Here is a 27115-nt window from a genome sequence, read left to right on the forward strand (position 1 = left end):
AAATTAGATTTAACATTACTCAATTTTAAAAGTAGAGCCACTCAAGCAAAGTCTATAAAATCTGTTACCACTACATATAAAGACAAGAATAAAGAAATAGAAGATAAAGATTTTCAAGTTCACCAATGATATAATGACACGTTATAAAATGGTAAAAAAAATGAAAATTAAGATGATAAATAGTATTATCTATTAACTATTCTTTAGCCAGTACTGTTCATTTACCCCGGGGGGAGGGGGAAGGAAATTCATCTTTAAATTTGTTGAGAAATTTTGCGGTAGTCTCTCTCTCTCTCAGAACACAAAGGTCCTCGATGGCCTGCTGTAGAGGCTGCAGACCCACCCCCGTATATGATGATTTTCCCCGTCTTCTACTAATCTTGGCAGTGATCTTAATCCTCCTATGCATACCCAGGTTATTGCCTGTTATTGAACTTCCAACAAAGGAACCCATAAATTGGGCACTTTTAGTAGTACCATTGTTGTTGCTTGCCATCGTGCATTGGTTATCGTCGATGACAAGTCCGGATATCTATTGTGCAGCTCCACCGTGCAAACGCAGTCACCGGTGCCCCTGCAAAGGATGCTTGCCGTGGGGCGTGCCTTGTTGATTATGCTGTGTTGTCAGGATACGTTTTCCCGAGACCTGGTTTGTAAAGACTCTGTTTCCATTGATACATTGTGTATTTAAATAAACTGAACTTATCCCAAAAAAAACGACCCAGTCTCTTTTCTTCTTTCTTTCTTTCTTTCTTCCCTGTGTGTCTGAGAGCTGAGAGTTGTTTGTATTAGATAAACAGTTGGGTAGTTATGCATGTGTTATGATTATATGAACATCAAGCAATGCTGCTGTGTAATGCTTATGGTTCTTGTTTTTTTATAGATTCGGCCAGATGTTCATGAGGTTCAGTGTTTCGGTCGGAAAGAATTAGTTCTGCTATGGTATAGTGAGTTAATTTTAATTGCTTTAAGCTCAAGGTTCATATATTATTTTCTACTTATGCCCAAAACTTGGTTCACATGTAATTTTTACCCGTAAAAGATGTTAAAGCTCAAGACTTTCATTTGATGAGGGAATTGGGTAGATGATTCCATACCCAGACTCCAAGTTCTCTTTTCCTTTCTGCATCTTTCCCTTCAAAGAATGAGAATTTTGGATGATATCTGTCTAAAATCATTGACTATTGTACCAACTAAAATTGATTTGCGTGATTGGATAAGGCAGCAATCACGGAGCCCAATCCCCTTTGTATGTAACCCCCAAAAAAGCGCCACACTCGTGAATCACTTGAAAAAATAATCTATAATATATTACCGTGCATGCAAAGTCATTGGCCGAGATGTTTACTTTGATGCTCCATCTTAATAAAGTTGTAAATACACGACAAAATATAAAATTGGCTATTATCTGTTGAAAAATAACATTAAAGGTCGACTCAAACAGCAGAGGTAACCAAGGTGGTGTCATCTTTATCTACAATTTGGCCATAATAAGGTTGGAGAACAGGCCAAGTTCGATCCTGGCACTTGGCAGTTACAGCTTTGAGAAACTAGAGCAGAGAATAATGACAGAATCTGCAAAAAAAACGGAACAATATGTCAGGAGAAGGCAGAGCTATTTATTTGACTGTTCCCCAGTTGGATCCTCTTAACATGCTGGACTGAAGCTTGCATCACATCTAATGTGATGGATCATTCATGCCGTTCATTTAAGAAGTCATGGTTCAACTAGTCTGAACTCAGCGACTGCAAAAAACAAGGTTTCTGAATTTAAGATCTGGTCAGACTTAAAGAAAGAAGTGAAGGACCATGTCGAGAAAGCCAAACTGCCATAAAGAAAACGACAATGATGTAGAGCTGGAAACATTAATATAGCAGATGTTATCCACCGTCAACCACAGAAACAAATCAAAAACTGCTGCATCAAAGTGGTTTACCTGCAGGTCGACTGTTGTAAATACACTACTGTTGAGAAAGATCGGTAGGAAACTTTGTCAAGCTTGAGAGTTAACGCATAGAAGTGGTTAAGCAATTGTACCACCTCTATAAATTTGATCATCAAGATGCGAAATTTGTGTGTGGATTCGTGGTGTGTGTTGAAATAGCATGTTTTTCGGTTAAGAAGTAGGATGATCCTAATTAGATAAGTACTGGAGAGGAAAAAAATTCAAATTTTCAAGCTTGACAGTTAACAATTAGCTTAGGGAGAAGATATATGGGTTTAAAGCAGTAGGGATTAGAGTAATCAGGAGCTTAGAAAGGGGAAGAAACAAAGAGCCTCAACCATGTATGGCTGTGTAGCCGAGAAAGGAAAAAAGGGGGTGTAAAGTTGGGCCTGCTGCCCCATATCATTGCAATTATTGTCCATACTGCATTGTTTTTCATATTTGGACTCCATCTCTTTCGGCATTACCATTTTTTAATATCAATGGGCTCATCAGTGGACAATATTTTATATAAGTTGGACTGTGATGTAATTCAAGTTTAAGACGACTTTGGTCGATTGAAATAGATGACTATGATCTTATCACTTGCACCTACTCTTGACAAGTTTCATTTTTTCCAATACAGTGTTTGAAATTAAAACTACATACATATATACATATGCATGCATTTTAATAGTGTGTGTTGTCTTTATTACCGTAGAGGGGCCCATTAGCGACTATTTGAGAAAGCAATCAATTTGAAATCCACGATCCAGAATCACTCGCTATAAATTTAGTATTACAATAGACCCCACGTTTTGCAACGGGTAATTATCTGCCTCAATTACCCAGATCCTTTTAAATTTGTCAAACCTCAAACACTTCTCATACCTAGAAGACCCTCAATGGCCTACAGAAGAAGCACAGCCTCCTCTATCTTAGATGTTTTCAGTCTGAATCCTCTTCCATACCCAGTTCTGCTAATTCTAGCAGTGATCTCAATCTTTCTTGGCATGTCATGGTACTTCTCTTATGAAGAAGCTGTGGAAAGTGTTGAAGAACAAATGAGTTGGCTACTTTTGGCCACGCCTGTAGTGCTGGTGATCATTGTCCGGTGGTTGTCGTCACTGGAAAACCCAGAAAGGCTCTTTTCCATGTCTCCCTGGGATCAGCGCCGGCGGACCCACCACAGGCCCTCGGAGGGGAGCTCTCCATGGGGTGTGGCAGCTTGGATTGTGCTGTTGCTTGTTATGGTGCAATACCGTTCTATCTTTGTTGATAGCTGGTTAGTTTAGATTTTATAATATTTAAGATGAGAAATCTTTGGCCTTGTGGTTTGGTTTTATAATATCCAATCTAGTGGTAGTCTGAAGAAATGGTTTTGTGCTTGTTAGAGCAAAGACAATCTTAATTAATACTGACAACATACATGGTTATTGTACAAAGTAAAGGCTAATGTCTGTAACTGGTTTGGATTTCTGTTGGCTATAGATATGGATGATAATTTTGAGATGTTTTTCTTCTCCTTTTATTTTGGTTTGAGAATCTTGATTCTTAAAGTAGCAATGATCAATGATCGATCTAATTATTCATAGCAAAGTTCTTAAGGGTTTAGATATTATTTCTGTTTCTTCATTTTATACGATTTGCTGTGTCATAAATGAATTGTAGTTTGAGGGAAAGGGCTGTTTGTTACATAAAGATAAGAGAAACATGTAATATCCGTGACTACTGAATATGGTAAAAGATGACGCAGTGTAATCGGAGAGATTTGAGACTCCAAGGACTTGATTATCCTTTCTGCCTATATGTAACTGATATGGTTGTTCAAATAATAATCTAAACTAAGATTCTGCAATAGGGTTCAGAATATTGCATCCTTGGCCGGGCATAGTTGCCCCCCCCATGTTTGGTTGCCACGAAAATTAGAGGGAACGAAAACGAAAGTGTGACTGCCAAGGGTATAAGGGTCACTTCAGTTTGGAAGATCCTACCTAAACTTGGCTTGATATTTGTTTTGGTTTCCTCCAACCCCTTATGAATATCAAGGATTCATAATTCTAATTTGTTGTCTTGTGCCATGTAAATCACTTCGAAGGGACCAATCATATCCTTGCACATAACCTCAAGGCACTGCATCAGCATCCTTGACTTGTGATGGCGACCCACCGACACTGATTCTCTGTTCAATACAACCAAAGCTTATTGTGGCAATTCCCCTCAATTTAAAGAAAAGTATAGTTTTCAATAAATTGTTGGGTCATTCAGTAGGCTGCACTAGCTGAATAAACTCAAATGGTACGAGGCAATCATGCTGAATAACCTATTTAATTGCACCAATTAAGGAAGATAAAAATTACACACGTATGTATGTATGTATGTATGTACGTGCGTGCGAAAGAATTACTTGTCCAAAAAGTTTAAGTTAATAAAAAGATATAGATTTTATTTTATATCTTAATACTTACCGTCACGTGTGGGTTAGATTCTCTCTTAATGGATGAGCTCAACACGTAATATTTAATTAAATAAGATAGAGTGTAGAGTTAGGATTCAAATTTCAGACTTTTGTTTTGATATAATATAAAATCATGACTTATTTTAAAAATTTAAATTGATGGGAAGGTGTAAATTTTATTTTATATCTTAAGAATATATATATAGAGAGAGAATATTAATGATTGTGGGACACTTCATCAATCTTTACAGGTCTTGAGGCATTTTTATTTAGGTGGATTTTTTTAATAGAAAAATTATTCTCATCAATTATTATTTATTATTCTGCATCTCATACTTTATAAAAAATACCTCTATATCATATTAAAAAAAATTATATGTAAGATATGAAATAAATAGTAATTGATGCATAAAATTTTTCTTTTTAACAATTCAAATTTTAATTGACGGTACAAATTAAAAAATGTTTGGATAGAGGATGGTGAATGCGATTTCACGTTAGTTGAAATTGACAAGTTCTAGCAGTTTGTAATAATTCCAAAAAATTCTAATTACAGCATTAACCATCTTTAAAAGAGAGTAATACCTGGTATTATTTAAGATGGAGAGAGAGAGAGAGAGAGAGAGAGAGATGGCTTCAACCTCTTATTGAATGATGGTTAGTTTTTCAACGATATTGCATGAGTGATACCCCTTATATTTGTGTAAAGAAGAGAGAGATGTGTGGTATATGGACAACCGACAATGAGGTGTAAAACACTGTTAATTATGTAAGAATTATGTCAATATCAGTTGTCGATTCCTTCGTCCCATTGTGTCGCAGCATAGGTATGTGTCAATAGCATACTGGTTCAAAATTCCAATTGTCTAAACCCACCCCGGCCTCCTCCTTGTCCACTGTAAATTAACCCTACACTCATCCATCTGGAATGCTCTGGCTGCTTGGTGGGGGCATAGTCCTTCAGGTGTCAAAAACTTTTTGATTGGGCATTGCCCCCCACAAACTCATCTTCTCTCTTCTTTCGATTATTTTCCACTCTCTTCTCCATTTTGTGTTGTTAAACTGTCTGAAAATGGTTTCATTGAGTAATTTCATATTAACTTTGAAAAAATAATAAAATATGAAATCTACATAAAAAAAAAATAATAATTTTTTACTAATATATCTCACTTTTTTTTAAAATAATTATATAATTTTACGTACTTCACAGTTCTATGTAAAATTACTTGAAACAAAAATATAATTAAATGATTATATTTATATTTTTTTCATCAATTTAAATATTTAAGTAATGATTTGAAATGATGCCAAATAGAAGAAAGGGAAAAGAAAAACCAAAACAATTCCTTGATGGGCTTGGTAAAATGATATTGATTAATTGTACTAAATATGGATACTATAGCGCTACTACAGGCAAAAATAAATAAATAAATAAATAGAATAAAAACTAACGCACTGAAATAAAGCCACATTTTACAAGATGTTCCTTCTTCTAATTGCGATTATAGTCGGCCTCACCTCGAAAGAGGTCCAAACCACTTAGAATGAAAAGAAGATTGGAAAGAAAGCAACACCAATAGCAGCACCACCAAAATGGCAATACCCAAAGGCGAGCTCCCAGCTCGCTGAACTGAATCATGCTCCGAGCGCAAGAGAGGAAAGTTGAACCTCCAACTTGTTGAATTTGAAGCCACGACGAATATCAGTAGGATAGACAATAAGAAAAAGAACAGCTGCATGTTGATTGCTGTGTATTTCAACTCGGCCTTGTAGTCCGCGGATTTAGAAAACCAAAGCAAGACAATGACAATGGCAAAAATGGTGAGCAAATGGAGTGGTGGGGTGGAAATGGAGGCCAGAGTCTGGCCCGTCCACCCTTGTTTCCATTCTGGACCTCTCCTCTTAGTGTAGAACCACTCCATTGTCTCTTTCTTGTCTCCCTCCCTCTCTCCAAGAATGGTTTATATAAGAAACAAAAGCTTGGATTGTCACTCTTAATAGGTTTGCTTTGGCATATATTCTTTGAGTGTAGAATCACTTCACTCTGTTGATTAGCAAATTGATACTCTTGCTTTTGGAGGAGTGCTTATTAAGTTCATCCATGGTGAATAAGTTTTAACACTTTGTTTCAGTCCACGAAATCATTTTCTCGCATCATGTGGCCATCAACAGCAAAAATATTCTGCGGAAACCAATTTTAGAGGAGCATATAAAAAGCAACATGTCGTCTTTAATCCGGTTAAGTTCAGGACCCGTGTAACACATCCTCATCACACGGGTAAGGCAACCCCGGACCAAAGAAGAGCATATGCATTATGCATACTCTTGGAAAAAGATGTTGTCCAACGCTTAATTTCCACTTTCCTTCTATTTGACTAAAGTGGCCGCCATTGGTGTGTATGGATAATTTGTACACAAATTCGAGAGAAGACCTTCGTCCACGGTAATATTGTCCATATGAAGTTCACGCCATGCAAATCAAACTTCTAGAAAAAAAGCTTCAAATTCTTGATACAGATGCCAGTCATTAATAACTTATGCCACCAAAACATGAATTGTATACCTCTAGTTAATCCCCAGAAGAGAGGTAGCCCACGGAAAACAAACGAAGATATTTGAAATTGATCAAAAACCCATCCAAGAAAACTGGCACATAGTTTTATTAGACTATACTTCAAACTGAAACAGCTTCTCCTCACCAATTATTGCTCTCGTCGCAAAACCATCACAATCAAGCGGCAACTTTCTTGGATGTCACAGAATTGACAATGGTGGCAAATTCAGGGCCCTACATCAAGAAAAATCAAGTTGTAATCATCACAACGCATCACTAACGGGAAAACATCAATGCCAGCAATATACCTTTAAGGAAGCACCACCTACGAGAAAACCATCGATATCTTCTTGCTTGGCGAGCTCAGCGGAATTGCCTCCGTTTACAGACCCTGAAAAGAATTTGGATTTTAGTTTAATTGTAAGAAGAAGTCAAGTATCACTAGAGCTAGAAGGCTAAATATCCCAACTGACTGAGAACAACTGATGAGTTTTAAACAAAAGAAACTGTTCAGAAGGGGCCAAAAGTACCAAGCCTGTACTGAGTTCTGGTATTAATAACAACGTTGGCAGAATTTACTTGTCAATACTGTGTTCATTATTTACATCTTATTTTACAAGTATAAGACAATTTATATGCCAGGAATGATGCACAGATCGTAGCACACCAGGTTAGTCCTATCTGTTTGCAGAGTCTAATGACGCATCTTGACGAGAATTAGCCTTGGGCCCAGAAGGACACTGTAGTATCCCATATCCCTCATCCTACAAAGAAAACTGATCTCTCTCGTATAACATCTTTCTGTTGTTTGTATAACACCTCATAGAGCAGTGAAGTGACATACAAATGAAGCTCTAAGGCCCAGCAGCTTAAAAGTAACATCGTAGAGGTGAACACCTGCTGCTCTATAAGCCTAACCCGCCCTCCCAAAAAAAACAAACCTCAAAAAACAAAAAATCACACTAAAAAAAATTATCACAGAGAAGAGATGACTATGGAGTGTTGGCTGCTTTTACTGACAGATGGTTACGAAGTAAAACTTTCAAAAGCAGTAACTTTACACATATATGATCCAAAAGTCGCAGTGTTTAAACTACCTCCATAAATAATTCGTGTTTTAGATGCAATTTCTGCTGAGACATTCTTCCTTAGCCAATCACGAAGAGCTACATGTACTTCCTGTGCTTGGATGGGTGTAGCAACTTTACCGGTCCCAATGGCCCATACAGGCTCATAAGCAATAACCACATTTTCCCAACTAGGCACTGCATCTGCACATAATGAACATGACTAGTGTTATGGAACAGTCAACATAGTTTCTTTTAGCAACAGGATTCCAACAGTGACTACATATTTCCCGAAAAAGGTTATATCAGCAAGAAACATGCCTGCAAAAGCCTTCAGTTGCTGAAAACAGACATCAAAAGTTTTCCCTGACTCCCTTTCTTCTAACTTTTCCCCAACACAAGCAATTACTCCCAGGCCCTGGCTCAAAGCATAGGCAGCTTTCTTTCCTATAAACTGAAGTTGACAAAGTTCAAGTTAAATTCTTAATTCACAGGACCAATTAGCAATGCACAGCAATCATCTTCTCTTGGAAACCTGTCATAAAAATTTTCATTAAAACTTCACCTGGTCATCTTCACCAATGATATGTCTCCTCTCTGAATGTCCAAGAATAACCCACTTGCAACCAATATCATTCAATTGTTCCACACTACAAAACAGAAAATGGTAAAGTCCCTACATAAAATTATAAAACGGAAAAAAATGGGCAGATAAAATATAAAATTGTATTTTTAAAATATCAAATCATTGCAATCACGTTCAAGAAATTTTGGATACTGATAAACAAAAAGTACATTGTTTTAAAAATGCAGTGCAAATTGAGCAATGCTCCCCAAAAGTTTCAACAACCATTCTACACAATTGGGAAAATAATTTTAAAAAACTTTCCAATCTAAATAAGAAAAAATTATTAAATTACTAAACAAATATTGTAATTCAGTAAAGGAGCAAAACACTACAAACCAATTAGAATCTTCTGTTAAAAAAGGACGAGCAAGCTCACCTGATTTCTCCGGTGAACGCTCCTCCTTTTCCAACCCAAGAGTTCTGACCAGATATCTCGATCCGAGCATTTAACGTGTTTTTTACCTGATCGATGTAAATAAAGGGAGGTGCTACAACAACATCTGTACGTTTCACAAGAAAACAAAATTTATAAATTTCCAAATTTTGACTTGAATAAAATAATATCAAATTAAACAAACTTTTGTAATGCAAAACAACATGTCTAAGACTTGTTTGAACACTAAACAAAATTCCATCTTAAGTTAAATTCATACTACTGTTCAAGAATGCACATTTTCTCAAGGATTGCATAATTATTATCTCATTGCTTCACTGTGAGGCTATTCAGACAGTCACAAACTTGATTTGCAGTTTTACAGACGTTATTATCTTTGCATCCAAGTTTTTGGGTAGTGGTCACGGGTATAGTCAGAAAGAAGCTCGTTATAATGTCTAGGGGGAATTGAAAGAAACATATACTAAGTCAAATGCCGGAGATTATCTTACCAACATCAGCCTCCAATTTTGCACTGTTCAAGTCAGAGACAAGCTTAGTGATAGACTCTTTTGTCCCATTCTGTAAAGAAAACATTCAATATGAATAATTTCGAACCACAAATGCAAAAAATAGAAAGAGGAAAAATATCTATATTGCATCTGCAACATCCAACAGAATAGCAAGATTTTATAAAATAGAGAAATATAACGGAATGACGGAAAATTTTAAGAAATAACAGGCTATAATTTATGCAAACAAATAATATGGATCACATAAAAACGCAGATTTGAGATAATAACAGTTCAAAGATAACATTTTCAAGAAAAATTAAAAACTTACACACTTCCAGTTTCCACCAACGAAGAACTGCAAGCACAAACAAGGAAAGACCAATTAGTATAAGGCCAAACGGGGGAATCAATAATACCAACCTAAGAAAAATGAATGTGGTAAAATTTCTGTTCAATGGTATAGAGACTCTATTGAGAAAGGGTTTTGCCCTTTAGCCCGTAAAACCATTATGAAGGAAAATTAAGCGACACATACAAAAATATATATGACGAGAAAATAAGAGGAAGATTATGAAGCTAAGCCACAAATCTTCACTTCCTAAAACCACATTTTACAAGCAGATTAGGTTTTAACTAAACTTCAAGTCCATAATACGACCATCAGTTGTGTTATGCCCCTATGCACCTTTTAGCAAATTCGTGTTACCCATAAAAAATGATAATAATAGGACCAGATTTAAATAAGCACAAAAAGGGTTTAAAGACTCGATTTTGATCTCTTGATAGAGCTGCAAGGTCTCGCCAAAATGGATAAGAGAATAGAGACCAAGATAAAAAAATATCAGTCTTGATGGTAAGCCCATCACCCCGAGGTTTCATGAGCATTGCAAGTCCAGATACCGAGTTACCAACAAGAAGGTTGAGTCTAACAAGTAATAAGACTGCCATATAAAGATAAATTGGTTATACTGCAGCTGATTAGAAAAAAGATCAATTGTTCGTTAAATGTTGGTCAAAAGCTCCATAATGCTTCATTAATCAACCATTGCTGGAGCTCTTCTCAGGAAACATGTACATTTTTTTCCCACTGGGGAAAACCTGGGATTAACATATGGCTTTCTCATGGTGGTTTCCTTTGATACGGTTTAATTTTAAGTTCAAATGCGTTCAGGGGTTTATTACTTTCACTTGCTTATCCTTTTCTTTTCTTTTAAATTTTTATATCTTCATCAAGATTAATTTTTTCTACCCTCCTAAATATATGAATACTCTAAAACAATTTCAAATAACAAATGGAAAAAGATGAGAATTTAAAAATAAAACCAAAGAAAAGAGAGCATTCGCTATCTTTCATGATAAAACAAAGAAAACTTGTTCAAGCTTAGATCTAGAACATTATTGAGAGGCTCAGTGCGCTACCTTTCCAGTGCCGGCCATGGAGACAACACCGCGGGAGCCTTTACGAGAGGAAGAGAGGCGGATATGGGAGTGGACTTGTTGGAATAAGGAGTGAGAGTGAGAGTGGTCGAGCTTGGGGCAGGATCGGCGGAGGCCGGAGAACTGGGCCGATAGTTGAGATGCCAGGGATGTCGAGGCGACGGCCATCTTACGCGAGAAAGTGAGCGAGAGATTGGGTTCTCTTTGTTGTGGTGGTGGTGTCGATGTTGTTAGCAGTTCACCTGGGTTGGCTTCTTTTGATGGTGTCTCTTGACTCTCTTCTCCTTGTGTCAAATGTCAATGTGTTTTATGGTAAAAATTCGCAGGTAAGTGGAGCACAGGGCTTCACGCGACTACGCTGGACGTCGACCCCACGTTTGAATTGGATGATGATAAGTGGCTTGGTTCGATTGGACTATGATACTCTCATATTTTGTCGAGTAGCCCTATCTCATGTTACGTGGATAATCCACGGTGGATTCAAGACTTATATGAATTTTTTTAGTGTTTTTTTTATAAGCTTTTAATCCATAATTTTTTTCTAGTGGACAAAATCAAGACTTATGTCTCGTGTTGATCAATTTTTTCGGCATGATCGGAGTTCAAATGGTCACGATGATGACTTGAATGTTAATACAATATTTACACGTTTATTTATAAAATAAATAATATATAAAATATAAATAAAAGAAGATACGTAGATTTACATAATTTAATATAAAACTTATAACCGCATATGTGATTAAAACAGCATGTCAAATTCAATTTTTTTTATTCAACAAAGGGATTTATATGTCATGACGTTTAATCTCGGAATGCAATAAAAACTGAAAAATCAAAGAACCAGCAATATAAGGGATCATGCTTGAACTGAGTCTGAGACAAAAACAAAAAGAACAGGGAAGAATTGAACTTTCAGAAGCAGATGGGTCATTAATGCCCAGGATACCAATGTAACTAAACAACTCATAAACCCCTGAACTGTCTGACTAGCAAAAAATATTAATTAACTGAAGTCATTATAAGAGAACACAAATTAGGCAGCATGACTTTATGTCTGGTGAATAATCATTGCTATTTACCAGAAATCAAAATAACGGACGTAATATTATTAAACAACAAAATCACACATTATTTCTAAAATGAACGAGTTTTTTTCAAAATCCATGTCTTTTTTACTCTTTGTTTTCATAGATTTTAATATTAAAAAAAAACTAGTTTGAAACAATTTAAAAATAGGCTTAAAAAATGTCCAAAAATTGCCCAATATTCTTTGTATTTCGAAAAAGGTATTGAGGAAATCTAAACCAGACAACACAAAGGCGATATTTTTACAGGCTTACGGCGAGTGGTGGGGAGAGTCTTAACGCGCTTTGAAAGGCGCTGATGATACCAAAGACTCACAGGATTGTAGTTGTCGCTGTCCTTCAACGAGAAGACATTTTGGCATGGTAATCTGACTCCAACGACGACGTCGTTCAACTACTCTCTATGCAATTTTGCCTTTATTTTCTGAACGGTAGGATAATATGTTAGGTCTACTTCATCTTGCCACGTGGCTAAACCGAGGAACAGGATGTGGATTAATAGTGGTGTGATGGATAGGTAAGATACGTGGACGGTCAGTGGAGCCTTTCTTACCGATCCATCATATCCGAAACAAAAAGAACACCATCTTCAAAACCCTTCTGGGTTTTTGAAAACATTTTGTGTTTAATCCAGACCAAAAAAAATATGGCTGGGAAAAGGAAATTAAGGGTCAAAATTCAAGTCCTTGTTGAGTAGGTAGTGGGTACCTGACTTAACTAAATTGCCTTCACAACCAAGGATCCATTCTGTTGATCGGTAGGTGTACCACCAAACCTCAGGGTTTAGTTGATGAATATGAAGGTTTCCTGAAAAGATAAGAGACAATTCAAAAAATAGTAATCCTGTGCCAGTTTCCATTCTCACAACCTATATATTTAAGCTTTGGTTTAGATGTTGAGTTAAGTTGAACTAAATTAAATTATTTATGAATAGTAATGAATTGAGATGGTAGATTAAATTTTGAGAGTCCATTTAAAATGAGTTTAAATGTGTTTAGATGTTAAGATGAATTTAGATGTATTTATGAAAAGTTGAAAAATGTTATAAATTTTACTTGTAAAGAAATGTTGAATTAAAAAAACTTGTGAGTCCTACATGTAAAGAGGTTTTGAGTTGAGATGAGTTTAATAATTTTAGAGTTGGGTATTTTGATGTTAAACTTAATTACTTAAAATTAGACTGAACTGAATTGAACTCAGATGAATTTAACAACCAAACAGGACATATCGACTTCTTGTTTTGTCAAACAATATATCTTACCAAATCTATTCATTTAACGAATACATCTCATAACATCGCTTCCCGTTTCACGTCCTGTATTGTGTCGATCATGCTCTCTTAATACTCAAATGGTTCAAAGTTTTTGCTAAGAGTTGATTTTTTTTCTGTGCTAAATGCAGACACAAGAAGCAGTTGAGACGGTTGAGAACTTGAGAACAATGGATCACCATATCGACTTGTTGTTTTGTCTTTTTTCACCACCTTCACGTCATCCTTCCATAAATATCATAAATATCCTCACTTGTGGCCTCTGCTGACATCTCCATTGCGCCCATAAATATCATAATCAGCCATCTAGTTGGTTAGAATAATGTCTGTTTCAGCATTAAAGTCCTTTGGAAATTGTGACCAGCAGTTGTCATGACTTAAGACCTATTGTTCGGCTTCTTTTTCCTCTGGTTTTTCCGTGGTAGTAGGTTATATTGTTCAGCACAAACTCATCCCATTGGATCCCATACTTACCTCCCAATTCTAAAGGGTAGAAGCACCATTTGACCACAAAGGTAGAGTTCCCTCCCTTAATGATCATTGTAAATTCCACTCGAAAGACCACAATTTAGCAATCTCAGTGTACCATCCAAGCTGACGGCCTCTTTAGAGTTACATCTGCAGACTGCCCGGGTGAGTTGAAGGATATGGTAGTGATCTGCTCCTTTTTAGATTACTTTTCTTTCGTCCCGGTATCAAGTCATTTCTCTGCATACATACGGAACAATCTAGCCATCCAAGCCGTGCACATGCCAAGATCGTTGGTTAGTAAAATTCGCATGTCTGTGTGTATATGTATGATATCCTAGCATTCAAAATGATAACACTAACAATATCCACCAAAAGGACCACAACAATACTTTGTTGTTATATCTTGTGAAAATGGGCAGATAAAGTCGTTTACTAATTAATGTTCTCGTTGTTTTGTATGATCCACGTACAAAACCCGAGTTAAATCACAAAATAGTGGTATTTTTAACACATTAAGGCGTCGTTTGGATTCGAAGATGAGTTGAGATGGATTGTGAATAGTAATGAGATGTGTTGTAAATAGTAGTGAAATTTGTGAGTTAAAGTTAATGAATAGTAATGAATAGTAGTGAGATAAATTGAGATGAGTTGAGATAGGTTGTGAATACAAACCGGGCCTAAGAGTTTCATTTATGTCAACAATGAACAAATATACCATAAGAAATGGATTACAAATAGACCAATCTACCGAGGTTTTCATCAATAAGCTAAACAAGCAAGCTTTAAGGCACTTCCCTTGCCCAGAAGAAGAGGACAGCAGAGACTACATACCGCCCCTATATTTGTATGGTGCATCATGAGAACCCAACTTCGATATTGCTGAATTGCTTTAAAGAATTGCATCTGCCTCTGTTACTTTGAAAGTAATTCAGCTCCGAAACATATTAGGTAATGAAGTGCCTGGAAAACAGTTCCAGATCCTAGAAATAATTTCTTTTTTTGCTGGGAGGTGTCTTGCATTTTGGACTGGCCGGCTCCGTTTCTTTTCCTTAAGCAATATTGGGGATAGGAGGATAATTTGTATCCAGGTTCTGATCGAGGTTGGTGCCATTTGGGCCAAAGACCACTGGTTTGGACGAGCTTTTGACAGAAATATAGTGCTGGTGAAACCTTTGCAGAAGTTCTGCGGTAGTGCTCCAACACAAATTTGTAGGGTTTCCTGATGCACACGTTGAAAGGAATTGAGCAAAGTTGTATCAGAAAGATGTTGAGATTATTTTAAGAAAATGTATTTGCATCAGCCCATAGCCGCAGCACACCTCATATGTTGTGGTAAAAAAAAAATATATTGTGAGGTGTGCTGTGGCTGTAGGCTGATGCATAGAAATGCTCTTATTTTAATCCCATTCATATATGGTGAAAAGTTTTAATCCCCTCACACCATGGGCAAAGGCAATCTTGTCAGAACCACGTCTAAGTCTGTCAATCCATCTCAATTTTGTGCCTGTTAGTTTCTTATGACGTTGGAATCAGACAAAATGGTAGCAGAGAAAACTACATTATAAAGTAAGGAGAAAACATGTTTATATTGCAACCTCAAATTACCTTTAATGTGCAACCTCAACTACCAAAATCATTAATGTGCACCCTAAACTATTGGCAATTTGCACCCTTGGTTAAGATACTACTTTTAAGATTATGTCATGTGTCTCATCTGCATCGTTTTGAATGTTGAGATCTTATAAGAGGATACAAATTGCCAAACTTTGATAGCTTATAGTAGAGATTGACGGTTTGATGGTCTATATATAGTGTAGATCGAAGAAGCAATGATGGTTCAAGGGTGCAGATTATATGGGCTTTTTTTTAACCAATGTTCTACTGTTAATTTGCATATTATGACGGTGGTAATTAGATATGAATTCAGTGGCATCAAACAATAAATAAAGAGAGAGGAATTATTACCAACGATATTTCCCAACTCCACAAACTGCTTGTTTAGCCGATCCCCTCCTCAATTTCTCTCGGCGAGCTTTCTGAGTTTTTCTTGCGGATATGCAATCCTGGAGTTTCATTTCGGACCACCTTTCGGCTGCAAATACATAGATAAATACACGAAAGCAATAGTCGGATAAAGGGTATTTTCTTGATTCAGTTCAAACATGGCAGAAGACAAGAGTGCGAGAAGTAGCTCTTCCAATGGAGTAACAAATGTGAGCAATCTGTCTCCCGTCTGAATTTAATTATCACGTATATACAAGAGCAAAAAAACTGAAGATCAAGAGCAGTCATTGTGTATAGAGGGGATATTGGGTCCTCTTTGTACCAGGTCCATGACTGATAAGCAAGTCCAACTTTTCATTTTGACCTGAGTAATACTATACGTCACACTCTCATCTTATTTTGATCATATTAAGTAGTATGTGTCACATTCATCACCATTAGATAATAAAGAAATATGTAATAAATGATCATCTAATAGTGATAAATGTGCCACATTTTACTTAATGGGATGAAGGTGAGATGATAGTATAGTGTATAGAATTTTCTTTTTAACTTACAAAGCCTTCAACCCAAGGGCCCACGGGAGCATAATATCAATAAGGGGACAACACTATTCAAAAGGAGCTAACGCCCCAAGATGAAAACAATTATCTTGAGATAGATAACCCTATAAATCAGAGCAGTTATTCCCTCCTCATTTGTTAAGGAATAATTAGAGATAAATGCAAGAAACAGATAGTTATCGACTCTCTGGACACGCCTCTGCATCTCTTTAAAATGGTACATGAAGGTAACAAATGTTCTCTTGAGTATTATTGAGATATTATATATTGATACTACTTTTCTAACTTAAGCATCAAAGTTTATCCTGGGCAACCAATGTCGTCGGATTGTTCAGTGCAAATTGTTCGAGTGGCTGATTATGTGAAACACGTCATTTATAGTGTACGAGTGTAGAAGTTTATTTTTTAATGCTTACTCATTAATTATCATTAATTTTAATATAATGTATTTTCATGACTTTGTGTCTTTGTCTATTCTTGATTTTTGTTAAATTAAATGAATTCTTTTACTTATTATTTATACACTATATATTTAATAAGAGAAAAAATAAAATAATTATGTATAGTATGTAGTATAAAAATAATAAGTAAAATTTTTCATATAAATAACGCTACACTCCGACCTTTGTCTATTTTATACCTAATAAAATTTTTGTTTCCCGATAAAAGAAAAATTATCACATACACATTTTATTAACAAAAATGGTGGGCGTGACAAGGTCTAGTTTTACCGTAGGCCGCGTATTATCGTAGCACTGTCTGCTCTTTCTAATACGAGTTGGATTGGCGATTCCTCGTATGTTCACTTTCCAATTAGACGGAGAGAGGAAGTGAGGAACCAAAGGGGAAGAGAAATGTCGGGTATGGGAGACGGGTACGTGGGCACGGCCCAAGACGCCGTTAGGATCCGAAAGCTCGAGAAGCAGAGAGAAGCCGAGCGCCGCAAAATTCAGGAGCTCAAGGACAAGTCCGCTTCCTCCAAAGGCCAGCCGGGCCTCCTCCAGTTCGGTAAAAGTCGGGCCGAGGTGTGTACTCGATTCATTCCACTCCAAACTAAATTTCGGCTATCTAGGGTTTCTAATTGCTTCTTATATCTATTCCAATTATGTATCTATATCGATTTTTGTTGTTGTTATTATTGTAATTTGATTTGTATTTTTTTCGAAATGCGTATTTCAGATTCTTGAGCACGCATTCAAGAAAGAAACTGTGGGTTTGGTTACAAGGGAAGAGTATGTTGAGAAGGTATTGTAATATATTTCCAGTCCAAAATAATGAAGTCTGATTGTTTTTTATTGTTGATTTGAAACATTGCGTAAACTCTGGTACATGTGCACTTTGTTGTAGAGAATTAATATACGGAACAAAATCGAAGAGGAAGAGAAGGAGAAACTTCAGAAGCAACAGCAAGAGTGAGTTCGTGTCCCTTTTTTAATATCAAATTTCGTGGAAATAAGTCTAATTTTTGCTAGGACCCTTTTCTTTTTACTGTATATTTAATTTAAATTAATCAACCTATCGCCACTATTCACTATCCTACACCCCACACGCTCTGTGGCAAATTCGGTTCTTGCCCCAACCCTCCATCTCAGTCCCGCAGCACGATGAGAGAGAGCTTGAGGAGAGAGAGAGGTCGAAGAGAGAGAGCTTGATGAGAGAGAGAGAGGGTTCGATGATAGAGAGAGGTCAGAGATAGAGAGAGCTTGATGAGAAAGAGAGAGAGGTCGAAAGTGATGTCTAAAAAAAAAAACAAAGAAAGAAAGCTGTCGGGTGTGGAGGTGAATAGTGGCTGATGTATAACAAAACCCATTTAATTTTCTGTTCCTCATGATATAGGGAGGAAGAGCTCCAATTGAAAAAGCGTAAACAGAGGAAGCCAAAAGGGAATTCTCGGTTATCGTTTGCGGATGATGTTGAGAATGGCAGTGAAGAGGAGGATTGTGAAAATGGTAAGGCCTTGTTTGTTTTCAAAACTCTTATTAACTCATCTTATCTCATCTAATCATTACAACTTTTTCAAATTTCTACATAAAATAAAATAAGCAATTTAACTTTTTCAAATCTCAAAATAAAAATAATATTAAAAAAATATTTTATAATAATATTTTATTCAACTTTCAACTTTGATCTTAACTCATTTCATCGCATCTGCGAAAACAAACGCAAGTCTATATTCTTGACTTAAGATCTGAAGCTTTCTGGTTCTTCGATTACTACGATTTGCTCCCGAAATTAATAATGTTTCACGTTATTGTCCTTTTTACTGGCATGGTAAGGGGGGAATATGTTTATTATTATCTGTAGTAATTTTTCTGCCTATCTCACTATCCCCTTCTATCACTTCTGATTTTGTGGCCTAATTATTATTATCATTATTGTGAAGTTGTGCTGCATAACGATTTCGTGGGTCTGTGCTTAGCCATCTTAAAATATGCGTAGTTTAGTTGTAAAGTTGACCTTTTTTTTTTTAATTTATATTTGAAGTTGGATTATTAGAATTGCATTAGTTATTTCTGAAAGATGTTCATGTTGTTTTTTCCTTTTTTAAAAATTAAAAGTTGGATCAATGCAAGCGTCAGAAACCTCATTGCTGTTGTCTTCTTAACTATATTAAAGTAAGTTTTAATCTTTTTTTTTTGTAGAAACTTTGCAATCAAAGAGACTTCGGCATGGCAAACTTGGTAAAGATCCAACAGTGGAAACTAGCTTTCTGCCAGATAGGTGTGTCCTCTCTCCCTCTCCCTCTCTCTCTCTTCCCCCACCCCCCGCGCGCGCGCCGGTGGTAGTGGGACTAATGTTTGATCATAGTGGTGATGAGGGTGCTATTTCAGTGAGCGAGAGGCAGAGGAACAAGCTGAGCGTGAAAGGTTGCAGAGACAGTGGTTTCTTGAGCAGGAGCAGATTCGAAGTATCTCTGTGTTCTGAGCTGGTAAACTTTGTACAACTGCATGGAAACAAAATTTTAACTGAATCCATATTTTCATGCATTTCAGATGAGCCTCTTCAAATTACTTACAGCTATTGGGATGGAGCTGGCCATAGGCGGGTGATTCAGGTGAGTAGTAGTCAGCTGAACTCCATATACTTTGATACTGTCTCTTGTTCTCTTGTTCTGAACTTTGAGGTTTCGGTTTACTTTTTTTTTTTAATATCCTTGTCCCTGGTTACTTTTCCCATTATTTAAGGTACGCAAGGGGGATAAGATAGGAGAGTTTCTTCGGTCTGTTCAGCAGCAACTTGCACCTGAATTTCGAGAAATTCGAACCACTTCAGTTGAGAATTTGATTTATGTGAAAGAAGATGTTATCATTCCCCACGTAAGATCTTGTTGTAAAGTATGAATTTGATATTTAACTGTTGAGTATGTGTTAAATAATTTCTCTCCATTTGTTTCCATGATTCTGGGATTGCAGCAGCATAGCTTTTATGAGCTAATCATTAACAAGGCTAGGGGCAAAAGTGGACCGGTAATATTCGATTTTAAAATTCGGTTTTATCATTTGCTGTGTGTGCGCGTGTGTACTGGAGGAAAGGAGGGTGTGGTGGCCCTGGTGGGACGTGTTTTCTTGCTTATTTTAACCATGGTCCAATTGGTAGCCGAATCCTCGGAAAAAGAGGTAGAAAAATTAAAGAGAAGAAAAGAAGAGATTAGTATTCGATGTTTCTGTTGATTGGTTATCTTGCAAATGACAAAAATCGAGTTGGCTATGCCTTACTTGGAGTTGTCGGCTAGTCCAGCTTTCACCTCTTGGTTTTGAGTTGGATTTTCCCTTTCTTGATTACCAAAAGGAGAAAAAATATGTTCTGTGAAATTTGAGGAAGATGAAGTTGAAGTTATCCTGTATACCCCTGATCTATAAAAAGTCTATGTAATATATTGATTTCTACTGCCCTACATTCTTCCATGTTTCACCTCTGCTTACACTCAGTTCTTTGTTGCCACTTCCAAGGGTTTTGTTAGCGAATCCTGCTTCAATTGCATATGACCAAGAAATTGGGTCCTTTCAGTCAAACAAGTGGCCTTTTTCCCTTTTAATTCTCTCTCTCTCTCTCTCTCATGCTGTAAGAGCATGTAGCCTGTCTTTATTCAAGGTGACTTATTATGTTTTTTGTTCCACACAGCTCTTCCACTTTGATGTGCATGAGGATGTGCGAACAATTGCAGATGCAACCATAGAAAAGGATGAGGTATATTTCCTTCCTGCCTATTCATTATGGATCTCTTTTTATATCAGCATCAAAAGACAGGCACAACCGAGCCTGAAATATTACTTTTCATGCTTCTTAAAATGTGGCACATGCTAATGGTGTATGACTTAATTTAGGCCCAAAATGCTAATGTTGGGATTTTAGGATCTTGACCTCTAAAGCGAAGCTACCTGTATATTAAGAACTGGGCTGTAGGCTGAATGGCACTTTTTTACCCAATTTTAAACTATGCGGTGGTAGGCAGGCTCTAATTCCTAATATTCCTGTTACACGCATAATTTAAATTTCTAGCATCTCTTTCTAACTGTATGTCTATGTTTTCCCTGAATCTTCTGACAGTCTCATGCTGGGAAAGTTGTCGAGAGGCACTGGTATGAAAAGAACAAGCATATTTTCCCTGCTTCAAGATGGGAGGTGTGTTACTCTCTGTCTGTGCATGAGCTTCCGCACGTACATACTTTAGATTGACCTAGCCCCTATGTTTATGGCACCATTAGCTATCAATCCAGATTTTCTATATTGCCATGGCATCTCGGCTTACATTTCAACTTAGGTGCTTCAGAAACATCCACTTGAATGCTTTTCTCTGTTTAGAAACTTGGACATTAGTGCTATATAATAAGCCTCTTGGAGTTCTTTGCTTGTCTGATGTGACAGACTGCATATTTGCTGTTTTTGTAGCTGCTTGTTTTGGAAGCGCAATGGACAGTTGTTATGATGTTCTACAGTATAATTTCTAATCACACTTTCTATCTATCGTTGGTTTTGGCAGATATATGACCCAACAAAGAAATGGGAGCGTTATACCATCCATGGGGACTGATTCATCATCGCACATGTACAGGATACAGAATTTTGTGCTTTGTTTTAAAAGCAGTGTAACCTGATTTCATTGACAGTTGCTCCGGCTCATTTTTCGTTTTGTTCTTCCATGTCATAAGTTAAGTTAAAAGGAGAACTGGAGTTGGGAATTCCTTCACTATTTAACGAAACAGTTGATGGAAATGTTTGTGATAGATTGGAGAGACTATTTCTGTGGTAATTGCAGCACCCATTTTCTCCGACTTTCTATCTTTTTTATCCTTTTACCATACATTTTTGGTATTGGAATGCAAAGAATGTTGTGCAATTATGTAATTATGCAATGATTATGATAAATGAAGTGTTGATTCTCCTTTTGGATCCCCACAGCTACAACCTATTTTCAATTTAATGAGGAATAGGATCGTCAATCTTACTTGCTTGCAGATGTGATTCTTTATTCAAATTACATTTTTTTTTACTTAATTTCTAATTAATTTTAATAATTAATTTCTAATCTTATCATTTAAAGCCATACAATGGTATAAGTTAGTGTTTGAGTAGCAACAAAACGACGCCATTTTGGTTTCATTACGCTTATTTTGTGCTCGCAGTCAAGTAGTACGTAAAATATAAAGATGCAATCATTTTTATGACACTTTTACACGGCGGCTTTCTACCCAGAAACTTAAAAAAAAAAAAAAAAACCACCAAGTACGTAACGTTGTAACCAGTTATGTTTGACCCGAGAACCAAAACCTGTTCTGCTCTCCCCTCTCTCTCTCTCTCTCTCTCTCTCTGCGCTTTGGCATTCTGTGTTTTTATAACCCAACCCGTACCTCACTCTGAATTCCCAATTCCACACAGGCAACCACCAAAATTAAAAAAAAAAAAAAAAAAGAACCACATACCATCTCTCCTTCCCATTCTAAGCCCCCCAACCATGGCCTTGAAGAATGTTAGGGTATTCTTCCTCGCTCTCCTCCTCCTCGCCTCTCCTTTCCTCCAAGGTTAGGCTCCAGATCTACATCCCACTCGCTCATCCACTCATTCGGTTGCATACGTCTGTGTCTTTTTCGTTTTTAATTCGTTTCGTATTTTCAAATTTTGATCTTATATGTTATAAAAATCATTCATTTGGGTTTGATGTTTGCATGCGCGACGCCATTGCGATGATCTATTAGAAAGAGATCTGGCCCGATTTAGATTCTGCCTCTGTTTCAGTTTTGCGCTTTGATTTCATTCTATACTTCATTTCTCTTAGCTTCTGATGCGATGTTCAATTTTATATTTTCCGCGGTGTATGTACCCCCTGACTCTGTTTACTATGACATCGTTTGGTAACTTATTTCTATTGCCTTTATTGCTTTGGGAAACGAAATTTGACTTGATTATATTTTCTCACTGTAAAACTTAAAGTGATTATATCTTTTTTTGGTAAGTAAAAGTGATTATATCTTTTAGGAGAATAAAGAGAGATGTACTTTTCAAATATTAATGTCGGAAACACTCCCTTTTGGGGAAAATTTTTTCCTTCATTTTTTTTTTTTTTTTAATCAGGAAATGATGAAAAGTAGTTTTGGATTGCCAATTAAATGGTTTCTAACTGAAGTGTAGTGGATGCTATATTTGATTGATTAACCGTTTTTCATGGTGAACTAGTATGGCTTGCACCGGTTTCTCAACTGTTAGCAGACCATTGAACTCAGCTTGAGTTCTAGATTTTGATCAAAATGCTTGGTGAATTGGGTTTGGAGGTGTTGGGGCTAATATCTGGTTGAATGCCCGAGTTCAATTACAAGACATGATATAATTTTTCCGTGGCTCTTTCATAATTGCCAGATCTTTTATATGATAGTTGCTAGGTGTCAATCGGATTCGGATGTGGAAGCTACTGAGGCTGTTGAAGAAGTGGGTGATCTTGGGATCGTAGGTGAGGACGTCCAAGATTTTGGTGATGAGAATTTCAGTCCAGCTCCTGGAGTTAGTACAATCTGTGTTTTCCCAAAGAATAGTGCTCGAGGTAAGTCTTATCTGTTATGTGCATACAAGTGCCTTATTTTGTTGTTGTAGAAGATGTCTGTGTTTGATTGGATTCATTTCCTTCTTGTAGTGGTGCCAGCTGGAGAAGAGACTGAGCTGCTGGTTGGAATGAAAAACGATGGTAATTAGTTCCCTGTTTCGTTGTTATTATCTATGTGTTGAAATGCATTGGCAGTTGTCATGTTATGATGTTTAGTCTTTTAACTGCAACTTTCTTTTAATTATTGTTTAATGCTCAGTGCTTAGCTCATTTGTCTATTTGGATGAAAAACAGGGGAGTCAACTGTGAATGTCATTGCAATCAAGGCCAGCATTCATCTTCCTTTTGATCATCAGCTTCTGGTTCAAAATCTTACTGCACAGGTAATTCTAGGTGACTTAAAATTTGTTTCGATTTCTGATGTATACATGATCGCTAAATAAGCTAGTTAGTGTTTTTATGTAAGCCTATGTTGCATATCTTGTTTTTGATGACATGGCCTTGTGCATTGAATTGGTATTTTGGCATTTGCAGTTGCGTGCTTGTTCCAGAATCATTTTTTTATAAGTAATATATTTATTAGTAAGGAATATGGCGCAACCCAAGTATACAGCTATGTACATAAGAGACACCTAGTTAGTAGAAGAAGCTTGTTCCAGAATCATATGGGTCACTTCCATATGATTTTAGGGGATTTAATCATACCTGGTGTATTGCATCAAAGTTAAATGTGTGTCAAAATACTTTTTATGTTAGCAACAACTACCTGGGAAGTGTTATGCCTTTTGTGTTCTCAGTAATGTTATTGTTTGAGTGGTGTTAATGGAGGGAAAGGAACAATTGGAATTTTGAAGATTATAAAAAGACAGTGGCAAAGTGAAGGATCTTTTGTTCAGAGTCCTATACCATTGGATGGCTGCTCAATTTTGTTTTCCTATTTTTAGTTTTTAGGATTTTTCTATTACTTTCTTTTTTTATTTATGATTAGGTGTATATCATGTGTGCTCCTTGTATACCTATATACCACCTTTTTTATTATCAATAAAGTGTCGACTTGTAAAAAATATTACTGTTTGAGTTTCCATGTGTTTCGGTATTTCTTTTTTTGGCATATATATCAACTTTTCATCGTTTGACATATGTTTTCTGTCTTTTTAGGTTGTGGTTCTCCCACTGTAATACCTTATATTTAATAAGAGAGGGTGGTGAATGAGATCCTACATTGTTTAGGAGGGAGAATTTTTTTTTGATAAGTAATCAAGAAGTTTTATTCATAATAATAGGCAAAGCCCAAGTACACAGTAAGTATATATGAGAAATACCTATCTATAATGTACAGGAGGGAGAAATCCATATAGTTTATTATGAGCCCAATGAGCTCCAATTGTAACATCAACCAGTCCTTTTGGAGAATAACTACAAATGTGGCTTGAACTTTTCTTATGTGGTTACAAATGTTATTAGAGTCAATCCTAACCAAAAGGATGAGACTGGAGAGATGTCATCTTTAACAGAATGGCTTGACGAGGACATCAAGGGACATAGATTTAAGAGGGGAGATTGTAATATCATGGATTTAGAATGAGAGGATGTGAATGACATCTCATATTGCTTGGGAGGATAAGTTTTTGCAGTTTATAATGATTCCAAGAAGAATCTAATTGTAAGATTGACTAGTCATTTCGGATTATAAGCCCAAATGTGGCTTGAACTTTCTTTGGATCATTGCACCCACGTCTTTATGTTTCCTATTATTTTGTTGCAGAAAAATCGTTTTGTATTGTTTAAAATTCTTGAGCTTTTTAAATTTCTGCCTTGGTGCACTTGTTGGGGTGGTGCTCTTTCAGTTGATGTGTTTGCTGGGGTTTTCATTATTATATCTTAGCATGCGCGTGGTTGGGTGGGGGGCAGAACTGTTTTCCATACTTTGTTCTTCTATTTATGAACAAAGCCTTCTAGATTTCTTATTTGGTTGGTTTCAATATGTTATTTCCTTGTTTACATATATGTTGGTGTTGAAATCATAGGCTTTCAACAACGCTTCAGTGCCAGCTTCAGCACAGTCTACATTCCCATACATATTTGCAGTCAGCAAGTTCTTGCAGGTATTGTGTTACTGTGAACGTTGTGTTCCCAATAATCATCATTGGAAGTTACTCCATTTAGCATGGGTTTTTCTAAAAATAAAAAATAAAAACCATGCAAATTGATGAAAAAAAGAACCTTTTACTCGATCTTACGCTTTTTCATTCTTTTTGTGCAGCCTGGAACCTTTGACCTTGTGGGCACCATTGTATATGAAATTGACCAGAATCCTTACCAGAACACCTTCTATAATGGTACCATTGAAGTTGTTGAGGCTGGTAATCTTCTCAGCATCGAGTCTGTTTTCCTTGTTACGCTTGGAATTGCACTTCTTGTCCTCCTTGGGGTATGGGTTCGTGGTCAAATAAAGAACCTTTCCAAGGTATGCACTTTCAGCACTGCAGTTTGTATTACTAGATCCTCCATCAACTATGTATCTGAGAATAAATATAATAGGTCATTAATTTGTTTCCATTGCTAGGGTCCAATAAGCTTATGTTAAAAATGTCCTGATACAAACATGCAATTAATGTGCACTATCAATATTAGTAATTTTTTAGGATTGAAAATTTGATTGGAAAGTGATTTCCTTACATTTCGCTGCTTGTATTTTGAACTCGTGTGAGAAAGTGTGGCAGTTCTTCAGTTATGATCTATACATAATAAGTGAAAGGGAAAGGGACTGGCAGCTCATTAGATGTTTGCCTTTTATCTCTTCATGGCTACACATTGTATGTCTCTTTCGTTGTTTCCTCCTTGTAATATTTCCCTATTTGTCTGCATGTATTTGATCAGAAAACTAAAAGGGCTCCCAAGGTGGAAGTTGGAACTAAGACTACAGATGCCTCAATGGATGAGTGGCTTCAGGTGAGGTTTATGCTTTACCATGACACTGAATGTTAACACAAGTTTTAAAAAAAAAAAAAAAAAAAAAATTATAAGCATATTAACAGAAATTGGTGTCCTGTTGTTTGTAAGTATTAGTGGCTGGGTGTTGCTATCATTATTTTTTGGGGGGTTCATACAAACTAATCTGGGTACAAACTCCCCTATAATCAATCTCGAGAGCATTAAATGGAAATGGGAAACACAACAAAAGGCTAGTCAACGTCTTTGTAGATTCTGGTCTCTAGTATGGCATATAGAATTACAAAGATCTTTTGTTCCTAACTGAGAATCTTTCTTCGTTTTTTTTTTTTTTTTTGCACACACTTTTACTGTCCATTTGATGAAATGGTGATGACTAATGTTGATATATTCTTTTTCTGGCTATTCCAACACTCAGGGAACTGCATACACGCAGTCATTGTCCAGCAAATCAAAGAAGAAAAAGTAGATAAGCATTCTCATCTGGTTCAGCTGCACAGGCGACTTCACTAAAGTGCAGACTCCAGTGACTCGCTAGGCATTTGGAGATTTTCAGAGAACTCAAAAAATTGAAGTAGTCTTGAAAAGCAGACCAGAAAAGACTTGTCTTGCTGTTTGTAGTTTGTCAAAGAAAATTTTTAATTTAAAGTTTCTTGGAGATGAAGTCAAGCATTTTTGAGTTAAAACTAACACGGATTGAGTTAGGAAGGATACAATTTTCCTTGAAACTAGAAAATTTTTCTTAGATGATATGGCTTTTTAATATTACAATTTTAC

The 27115-nt window shown here is 36.4% G+C and overlaps 5 protein-coding genes and 1 long non-coding RNA gene across 7 annotated transcripts; 4 read left to right on the forward strand and 2 right to left on the reverse strand.

Annotated features, from left to right (window-relative positions):
* The first annotated feature begins 209 nt into the window (after positions 1-209).
* On the forward strand, positions 210-903 carry LOC121254541. The gene is made up of 2 exons (XR_005938660.1): positions 210-415; positions 544-903. It is a non-coding gene; the product is annotated as an uncharacterized LOC121254541 (long non-coding RNA).
* A 1810-nt stretch (positions 904-2713) lies between these two features.
* On the forward strand, positions 2714-3451 carry LOC121254540. Its single transcript, XM_041154626.1, has one exon. The coding sequence runs from the start codon at positions 2831-2833 to the stop codon at positions 3218-3220; it is 390 nt and encodes a 129-aa protein (XP_041010560.1). The 5' UTR covers positions 2714-2830; the 3' UTR covers positions 3221-3451.
* Positions 3452-5897: 2446 nt separating this feature from the next.
* LOC121254330 lies at positions 5898-6305 on the reverse strand. Its single transcript, XM_041154322.1, has one exon. It carries the CDS (start codon positions 6303-6305, stop codon positions 5898-5900), a length of 408 nt encoding a protein of 135 aa, XP_041010256.1.
* Positions 6306-6723: 418 nt separating this feature from the next.
* On the reverse strand, positions 6724-11346 carry LOC121254538 (triosephosphate isomerase, chloroplastic). 2 transcript variants are annotated; one of them, XR_005938659.1, is made up of 10 exons: positions 10940-11231; positions 9849-9875; positions 9518-9587; positions 9009-9132; positions 8570-8654; positions 8326-8458; positions 8035-8208; positions 7246-7328; positions 6947-7171; positions 6724-6815 (listed from the first exon to the last, which is right to left on the reverse strand). XR_005938659.1 is itself a non-coding variant. In XM_041154625.1 (9 exons), exons 1-9 carry the CDS (start codon positions 11123-11125, stop codon positions 7115-7117), a joined length of 939 nt encoding a protein of 312 aa, XP_041010559.1. In that variant the 5' UTR covers positions 11126-11346; the 3' UTR covers positions 6868-7114. The 2 variants fall into 2 exon arrangements, 1 of the variants encoding a protein (XP_041010559.1); XM_041154625.1 differs by lacking the exon at positions 6724-6815 and having other exon boundaries at positions 6868-7171; positions 10940-11346.
* Positions 11347-17106: 5760 nt separating this feature from the next.
* Positions 17107-21626, forward strand: LOC121254223 (protein XAP5 CIRCADIAN TIMEKEEPER). Its single transcript, XM_041154187.1, has 12 exons — positions 17107-17378; positions 17533-17598; positions 17701-17765; positions 18190-18302; positions 18996-19074; positions 19185-19261; positions 19347-19408; positions 19539-19670; positions 19767-19820; positions 20476-20541; positions 20902-20976; positions 21335-21626. Exons 1-12 carry the CDS (start codon positions 17208-17210, stop codon positions 21383-21385), a joined length of 1011 nt encoding a protein of 336 aa, XP_041010121.1. The 5' UTR covers positions 17107-17207; the 3' UTR covers positions 21386-21626.
* A 455-nt stretch (positions 21627-22081) lies between these two features.
* Positions 22082-27002, forward strand: LOC121254224 (translocon-associated protein subunit alpha-like). Its single transcript, XM_041154188.1, has 8 exons — positions 22082-22373; positions 23222-23386; positions 23477-23527; positions 23681-23769; positions 25414-25491; positions 25650-25853; positions 26267-26338; positions 26757-27002. The coding sequence occupies exons 1-8, from the start codon at positions 22100-22102 to the stop codon at positions 26805-26807; spliced, it is 984 nt and encodes a 327-aa protein (XP_041010122.1). The 5' UTR covers positions 22082-22099; the 3' UTR covers positions 26808-27002.
* The last annotated feature ends 113 nt before the right edge of the window (positions 27003-27115 follow it).

This window comes from Juglans microcarpa x Juglans regia, chromosome 3D (assembly GCF_004785595.1).
Source record: "Juglans microcarpa x Juglans regia isolate MS1-56 chromosome 3D, Jm3101_v1.0, whole genome shotgun sequence".
In the NCBI taxonomy this organism is placed as follows: Eukaryota; Viridiplantae; Streptophyta; class Magnoliopsida; order Fagales; family Juglandaceae; genus Juglans; species Juglans microcarpa x Juglans regia.